At 40.5% G+C, this 8499-nt stretch overlaps 1 protein-coding gene across 2 annotated transcripts in view; it reads left to right on the top strand.

Moving 5' to 3' along the window:
- Positions 1-6: 6 nt before the first annotated feature.
- The window catches only part of PSMC6 (proteasome 26S subunit, ATPase 6), an 11618-nt gene continuing 3125 nt past the window's right edge, over positions 7-8499 (top strand). For both annotated transcript variants that reach the window (XM_035901371.1, XM_009645953.2), the window contains exons 1-10: positions 7-103; positions 325-377; positions 4233-4300; positions 4749-4863; positions 5780-5867; positions 6036-6097; positions 6176-6299; positions 6657-6718; positions 7760-7880; positions 7971-8051. In XM_035901371.1, the coding sequence (XP_035757264.1) occupies positions 4278-4300; positions 4749-4863; positions 5780-5867; positions 6036-6097; positions 6176-6299; positions 6657-6718; positions 7760-7880; positions 7971-8051 (676 nt within the window). In that variant the 5' untranslated portion in view covers positions 7-103; positions 325-377; positions 4233-4277. The remainder of the gene's footprint in view (positions 104-324; positions 378-4232; positions 4301-4748; positions 4864-5779; positions 5868-6035; positions 6098-6175; positions 6300-6656; positions 6719-7759; positions 7881-7970; positions 8052-8499) is intronic.

Genomic DNA, 8499 nt, shown 5'->3' with positions numbered 1-8499 from the left:
GTTAAATGTTGTTTTGCCATGGCCATTTATCTCTAGGCTAATACTGCACCTCTTCTTTTGCAGATTGTTGGTGAGGTTCTTAAACAGCTAACAGAAGAGAAGTGTAAGTATGCTGGCTGGACTGTGACGTTCTTTGAAATGTAGAAAATAAGCTTTTGTAGTTAAAATCTGGCTAAAGATTCGGAGGAGTAAAGAATTAGAGTATCAGTGATTGAGTATTGGCAAAAAAATACCATATCCTGGATAGTTCAGAAGCGTAATTCAGAGAAGTGAATCAAGGACATTTTTATTTCATTTTTTTTTTCTTTGATCTTCTCTCTCCAGTCATCGTGAAGGCTACAAATGGACCAAGATACGTGGTTGGCTGTCGTCGTCAGGTAGCTGATCTATGTGAATATGCATTAAAAGTTTGCTTTGGTCTTGAATATTAGCATCGCTTTTGATAAACTGGGTTCTTAGTGGGATTAAGTATTTTCTTCTTTAAGGTGTATATGGCTATTTTATCCTGGTATCCGCTTGCCCTCTCCCTTTCTGGCTGGTAGTAATTACCTCTTAGAGATAAAGGAGCCCAAAACCTTCCTGGAACCTCGCATGTGTTTCATTCTTTTCGTTGAGTTGAAGCTCTGTCTTTCTACCTGATTCTGAACTCGCGGCAAACTAATCATCACTGTGAAAATTAATCAAGTGTGTAAGCTCTCCCTTGTTATGTTGTGAACACGGCATATGACCATTTCTGTCATAGTACTGAGCTTTAGACTTAATGTTACACGAATATATATCTTTATGTATTTTTTCTAATGCTTTTACACTCCGGTGAATAATTATGGTAGGTAAGACCTCCGAGGGATTTTTATTTGTCCTTAGTGATCTTAAAAAAAAAAAAAAAAAAAAAAAAGATAGAGAGAGACGAGGTGCTTAGGGACATAGTTTAATGGTGGACAGGTACAGTTGGGCTCAGTGATCTTCAGGGTCTTTTCCAACCAAATGATTCTGTGATTAAAAAAAAGCCTGGTCACTTCTAGTCTATGAGACATGAGCTTTTTTACCTACACCAAATTCTCTAGAAGTTAGACACTTTAATACAGACCCTTCTTTACAGCATAATCCATCTGCTGTAGTTGCAAGAACCACTTAGAGGTACTCTCTGCTTTTTATTTTTATACAAAATATAAGGGATATAGTGCAGACACGGTTTAAAAACTGCTTGTTGGTTAACTGAGTGCTGAATGTGACCCACTTAGAGTAATTAAAACCCGTAGATTGGCTATTCCTTACCAAAGCTGCCCATTAAGTAGGAGCCACGGTACTTACTGAAGGTACTTACTGAACGTGTTCTGCAACTGCAGAGCCATTGGGGGAGCAAAAGTGAATCTTTAGTTTGATTTTTACGACAGTCCTCCCTGACTTTGAGAAATGGAAGAAAGAACAGGAAATGTGAGACTGTAGGGTATCTCTGACCAGAGAACAGCGATGCCAGGGGAAGATCTTGTGTCCTGAGGAGGCAGCAGCGTTTTACTTGGTTATTTTAATGCACAAAGAAGTGTAAGATCTTTTTAACAGCTGTGACCTCTCAGTGCATCTTGAACTGATTCCTTTATGGTGGAGAAAGGTAACTGCAGTTGAGCTTTGAACATATTGCAGTTGTAGCATGTTCCCCTGTATTCTGGAAATTGTGACAAATAGAAATTCCTTCAGTAAAAGGAGCGCGGGTGTAGCACTGACGTTAGGAGTGGCTTTTCTTTCTCTTCCTGAAGAGAAACTGATGTTCTTTATAGAATTTTGAACTTTTACTGATTCTATATAAAGAAAGAGAATGCGTTTGCAAGACTAACATGCAAATGTTCTGCAGTACCCAGAATCTCTGGATTAGCTTAAGGTTTGTATGTGGAAGTTAAATTGAAGAACGGTGTAATAGAACTCCAACATATAAAAGTTAACCAACCAACGTAGGTGATTCATCCCTAACTATGTTGGAACTGTAGGAGCTGAGGCAACAAGCAAGGAATCTAAAAGAGGGGTGGAGGGGGGTTTTTGGCTGTCAGAGAAACTCCTGGTAATGGCCCACAGTTAGCAGTACTTGGCAGTAAGCAGTGAACAAACCTCCTGCGTTAAGTATCTGCCTACAGTGTTGACTCTGTCAGTGGATTGTATATTTTTTTAGTAAGGATGGACTTTTTCTCCTCCTTTGAGACGAACTAATTGAGAAATGGGGGTACCAGTGAGTGTGTTAGTTCATGTAGCGTATTTACAGATATCCTTGACTCTCCTCGAGCGTACCGATGCAATGTGTTTTTCCATGCATAAAACATCTACAAGAATTGCTAGTATTGAAATGCTGGTTAAGTATGTAATTTTAAGCTTCATCCCTTTCAAGACGTTATGATGCAAACTCACTGTTATCTTTCACCAAAATGAACAAAATATTTTTCTGCAACATGAGTATACTTAATACTGCTTAGGGGTACGTGAGGTAGTCTTGAGGTTCTGTGCTGAAAACGAGATAAATGCTAAGGAATAGGTTGTGTTCGGATGAGCCTGGCATCACAGCACATTACTTTCAAGTTGATTCTTCAGTAAAAACGCTCTTTGCTCTTAAAAGATCCTTGATGTGATACCAGACACTGAAAAAATCCATAGACGTGATTGTTTTCAAAATGTCACAAAGTACCAAGGGCAAACAATTTCCCGTGGAGTGTTCCGCAGGCGAGAAGAACTAGTTTTTGATCAAAGTCCTTGTGGCTGTGCTGCGCTGCTGAGGAAGGGGAGCCACGCTGTTTAAATTGAAACAGAATTACTTCCCTATTTAAAGGGCATTTCCTAAGGAATTTAAGGTCAAGTGGTTTCTCTTTGTTTTCTTCCCACTGCAGAATAACTTCACTCCATTGGGCGATGTTGAATCCGATAGAATTTCAAGCTTTTACAGGTTTCTTAAGATTAGGCAGCTGGAAAGAGGTCTTGTTAGTGACCCCAGTAAGGGAGGAGTGACAGCTTGATCCTGAGCATTGCTAGAGTCTGAAGAGCCCACCTGGGCAAGGGACCTTATAAATCCCCCCGGCAGGGGCGATGGGGAGCTTTGGGCAGTGCTTGCAAACCGTTGTTGTTCCCTGTTGTTCAGATGTGGTGTTGGTAAAGCTCAGAATAAGTAGGTTTTGTATTCTTCAAATGTGGATGGGGTGCCTCTTTTTAAAAACAAACAAACAAAAACCAACCAAAAAAAAAAACCCAACCGCCAAAAAACAGAGGAGAAATCAAAGTGGTGAGGTAATCTCTGTGATCATTGTTCAAAGCTGTGTTGTGTCAGAGGTGAGACTGCTCTCCTAAACCATGTTTCTTAAAAAAACAAGGTGAGAACCACAAGTTAGCTGTTTTAATCCCAGCAGAATTCAGCAGGGTGTACTGGAATAGGACTGCTAATGTGTTTTAGAAATCTCGTAAAAATGGAGTAAACAGACAAAAACTGCTGAGGCAGATGAGTAGAGCATCTGAGGTGAATGATAACAGAAGAATAACAACTGGAATGGCTGGCTTTGAAGATGGAATATGACTGGGTACATGAAAATGTACGAATGAGGGAGGGCTCGGAGAAAATGGGTTAGGAACATCCATTCACCCGTTCTGTCAGTCCAGAGGTGAGAAAGCCATTGAGTAGAAGGGCAGCAAGTTCAGACTCGAATGGGCAGGCTGTTCGTGTGTCCTTAGAGGAGGATTGCTTACTTGTTCTGAAACAGCTGGTTCTGTCCTGTGTCGAGCAGAGGGGAGGGTTAGATCTCTCACTAATCCGGTCAGATTGACAGCAGTATTAAAAAAAAAAAAAACCTGTCTAGAAAATAGTATTTATTTTCACAAGTGACAGAGGTAAGCTAATGACTTGCTGTTCGAGATCTATTTCAGTGTTAACAAAAATTATTCCCGTGGTCTGGTTTAGCTTTGCTGGTGTCCAGTTGTGACAACCCACAGGTTCATTGGTCTAGGCCAGCTCCTGGATCACTTCTCCCAAAGACTGTGGTCCCATGAAATGGTGGGCCAGCTTTTTTTTTTTTCAAGCATCCCCAAAAATGGTGGTGATGGGGACACAGTGTTTACTAAATGAGCTGTTGGGCACATAGCTCCGTAGCCTTGTCTTGTTCTTGTGTGTGATTGAGCAAAGAGTGCAAGCTACAGTAAATGCCTTGGCTAAAAGCAGACATTGTTTTGGAGTGTGGTTCTAATGGAAATACCTTCTTTGTGACTAGCTTGACAAAAGTAAGCTGAAGCCAGGGACAAGAGTTGCTCTGGACATGACCACTCTGACTATTATGAGGTAGGTTTCTGCTCTGCAGCTGCTCTTCTGCTCATCATATAAAGGGGGAAAAACAGGGATTGGGGGAGCTTACACAAAGGTTTGGTTACTCAGTTCTGTCATATTTTGTAAATGTTTTCTGCAAAGCAGTGCTTAAGGAAGGACAGTTGCTTTGTGGGAAGACTTGTGTGTCTGCTATATATGTTTAAAAAGAAACTGGTTGTTCTTAAAAACCCCAACAGTTAGAACTCAGCATTTTCAGCAGTTTTTTAAGCTTTTGTTTGGTTCGTTTAAAACTTGAAAAAGTTTGCTAGGTTTGGGGTTTATTCTATTTTTTTCAACAAACATCTTGTTATCAAGGTGGGAGGAAAGATCATTTTTATAGTTGCTGTAAAATTTATTGCAATAACTTTATAAATGGGTCTGCACAATGACAAATGTCTAATCTTAACTCTTTTTTTTTTTCCAGATATTTGCCAAGGGAAGTGGATCCTCTGGTTTATAATATGTCTCATGAAGATCCAGGGGATGTTTCATATTCTGAGATTGGAGGGTTGTCAGAACAAATCAGAGAGCTGCGAGAGGTACCCAGTATCTCAAAAACACTTATCGAACTGTGGGATGTGTTCCAAGTGAAGTTTTTTAGTGCAAAAATACCTTACTGATGTTAGTCCTAAACTATCATGAGACAGGCTGCTAGAGGATCCTATCAGATGAGTGATTTCCACATTTCGTTAACTTAGACTACATTTTCCTGTACTGGAAGATAACTTCTGAAGTGTTCTTTAAATGTTTTTCCAGCTTTGTAGTTGTCTTTGTGGCAAACGGCAATGCAGTTGCAGGGTGCTGGTGCGCTCATACTGAAGTAATCCTCTTAGTTTGGGCGTCAGTGCTGCAGGCTGCCCGGGAACACGGGTGTTTGAAGACGAGCTCGTGAGGCTATGAGCCAGCTGACTTAAAATGGACGTTGTTTCACAGTGGCAGAGAAAGATCATTCTATAAACAAAGCCCAGTTCTCAAACTGGGTTGTAACTTGGCTCTAGTGTTTGAGAAGCTTCGATTAGATTAAAATAAAGAAAATCCTCTGAAGAGGGTTTGAAGGATCCGAGACCATTTAGGCTAAGGGAGTGCCATAGAGTGAGGGCATAGTGAGGGTTGACAACCAGCAAACCAAACTTGGATTTTGCACAAAACCTCCTAGAATTGCTCTGGGTAGTTGTATCGTGACAGTAGCAAAATGTGGTTTGAGCAAAGAGCATCAAGAAAAACAAACCATTGCAGGGCTGAAGTCTGAACAAACAAGGGCAGGATTGTGGATCGATCCCTTATATCAATCTGACGTTTTCTTAGTCAAGTGTTCCTCATACAAAAACTGCTGTGTGGGTAAATAAGAATACAGGTACCTGGAAGGCAGGCTGGCAAGTGTACCATTAGCTTCCAGGGCTTGCCAATCTATTCTAAAACTCTAGAGTCTCAGTTTGTTTATCTGTTTCTTCACAGGTAATAGAATTGCCACTTACAAACCCAGAATTATTCCAGCGTGTGGGAATTATACCTCCAAAAGGCTGCTTGCTCTATGGCCCCCCTGGTGAGTCTCGTGAAAGGGTAATGAATGCTTAGTTGTCACTCTGAAACTGTGGCAATAGCCTTCTTTGTTTCTTTCTTGTTTATTTTTCTTTCTTTTTCTTTTTTTTAAAGTTGCTAGCGCGCAATGTCCAGTTACCAGTTAAACAGCTTCAGTCTCTTGTCTGTCCAGGTACAGGGAAAACACTTTTGGCCAGAGCTGTTGCTAGCCAGCTTGACTGCAACTTCCTAAAGGTAGTGTAATTTTACTCTTGCGCTCACATGCTTGACATGTTTGCCCTCCAGTCTCTTCACTCTTGTGTCTCTCAAAAGGTGGTATCGAGTTCGATAGTGGACAAGTACATCGGTGAAAGTGCTCGACTGATCAGAGAGATGTTCAATTATGCCAGAGATCATCAGCCATGTATCATTTTCATGGATGAGATAGATGCTATTGGTAAGGCTAATGGCCGGGAGGATGGCTAGAGTTTCCTTTTAATGCTGAAATTCGCTATGAAGCTACAGTCTCTCCTCTCAAAAGAGTGTGCATGTGTGTTTGTTCCTAAGAAACAATGGGACAAGTGGTTCAGCTTCCTCCTGGAGCTATTACAGCTAGCTTACACCGTACCTGTTTGCATCTGGCTTGGATATTTTTGACTATATGAAAAAAACATTTTAAAAAATGTGCGTTTAACTCCTTAAATACCACCTCTCCTCCTCCCCAGTTTAAAAGGGATACCTAATATTCTTCAGACTTAGTATTATAGGGAGGCAAAAATGAAGGACTATAACTTACAAGTTTGGTACGCTGCAGGTGGTCGTCGTTTTTCTGAAGGCACCTCAGCTGATAGAGAAATTCAGAGGACTCTGATGGAGGTGAGTGTCTAATCCCTGACTACAGATTGTACAGGCCACATTAAAGAATCATACAGATGTGAATTGTTATACTGCAGTCTGGCTCGTTAGAACTTTTTCTGAGTTAATAAGGTTAAAGTGAACTAGATGCTGCTTTTACAAAAGACAGCTGCACACCCGGATAACTTAGCCACGAATTCAAGTTGGAGACTAATGGAAAGAATCTTTAAAATTGCTAAAATTATTTGGGATATTTTCTCTTTTTACTGTGACTTGACTCTGCTACTGCTTACTGCATCTTCCTTGAAGGTTTTGAGGGCTTCTTCCTTCTTAAAGAGGGGAAGGCGGAGCTTGTCTCTTTTAGTCCCCAAACCACTCTATACAGTTTTGGAACAGCTACAGCTCAATTTTCAAAACTAGGAGAAGCAGTTGCATGTCTTTGTTTCTGTACTAATTGCTGTGGTAAACTGGGTTGTGTGAAGAGAATTTTAAAACCACTGGTGACAGTTAAGAATTCTGAAGCTAATGGGAAACTTCATTGGCCTGTGTTTGCAAACAGTTTGCCCAGTTCAAAAGAATGTGTCTGCCTTACATAAAGAATTAAATCACTGTGATCGAAGAGCAAGTACTTTGAATCTTCACAATGAAATGTCTTCGTGTGTGTGGGTTAGTATTCCAGAGGCTGCTCTCCAAGGCTAATTTGAATGTCCTGGACTTCGTGCAATACAACCAGAATGTGTCAGCCAGCCATTGGCTCCTTTAATACTTGCACCGTTTTCATTGCCTTATCGTTTTAGCCAAGTCTTTCACATCTGAGCTCTGCTTTGCTCAATATTTTTTTCTCTGGGCAAAGCATCGGTGTCTCTCTTAGGCTCTCCTTTATTGCTTATAGACTATGCAGGGAGCTGTGGCCTTCCATTAGAAGGCTCGTAGCATTTTTTTTTTTCTGATTCATCTATACTGCTTGTATAGCTTTAAAAATACTTGCGCAGCAAATATATATAATCTATCATCCTAGGAGGGTTTTGGCTTGTTTAAAAACAAACTTCTGTTTTCTATTAGTTATTGAATCAGATGGATGGATTCGATACTCTGCACAGAGTTAAAATGATCATGGCTACTAACAGACCAGACACGCTGGATCCTGCGCTTCTGCGGCCTGGAAGACTGGATAGAAAAATCCGTGAGTTACTACTTGACAGTGGCTGGAAGGAGGATATCATCCATATGAATTGTGGTTTCCTGGTTTTATTAAAGCTGTAATTCTTTCTAGATATTGATCTGCCAAATGAACAAGCCAGATTAGACATTTTGAAGATTCATGCAGGTCCTATCACTAAACACGGTGAAATAGGTAAGTAGGAAGCTACCTGGATATCCTTCCTACTTCTGTTTGTAAAAACGTGAAGAGGGGGAGTTGTTACGATGACTCTGCCCTTCTAATTCCTTCCCTTACACCAGCTACGCAAATCTCCTCTCTCAGAATTCTACTTTTTTTTTTTTAATGCATCCTGATTGAATTGTTGCTAAGTCTTCCTTTGCAAAGGAAAACTGAATATAAACCCGTGGAGCACAGGTTTAAACTGGAGAAGCAACATGGTTCTCATCAGGTAGTTTCCTGTTTCTAAAAGAATGGCTTAATGCAAGTGAACAGCATTTTCATTAGCACCCCCCAAAGAAAGAAAAATTGTTACTGCAGAAGTCTGAAAATGATAAAGAATCCTCAAAAGTCATGGAGAAACTTACTTTGGAGTTCAGAGGTGGTGTAATGAAAACCTGGTTGTCTGAAACAAAGCTTGCCT

Source organism: Egretta garzetta, unplaced genomic scaffold, assembly GCF_000687185.1.
Source record: "Egretta garzetta isolate BGI_Z169 unplaced genomic scaffold, ASM68718v1 scaffold1399, whole genome shotgun sequence".
NCBI lineage: Eukaryota > Metazoa > Chordata > Aves > Pelecaniformes > Ardeidae > Egretta > Egretta garzetta.
The sequence above is the reverse complement of the archived record's forward strand: the minus strand, read 5'-3'. Positions and strand labels throughout refer to the sequence as shown.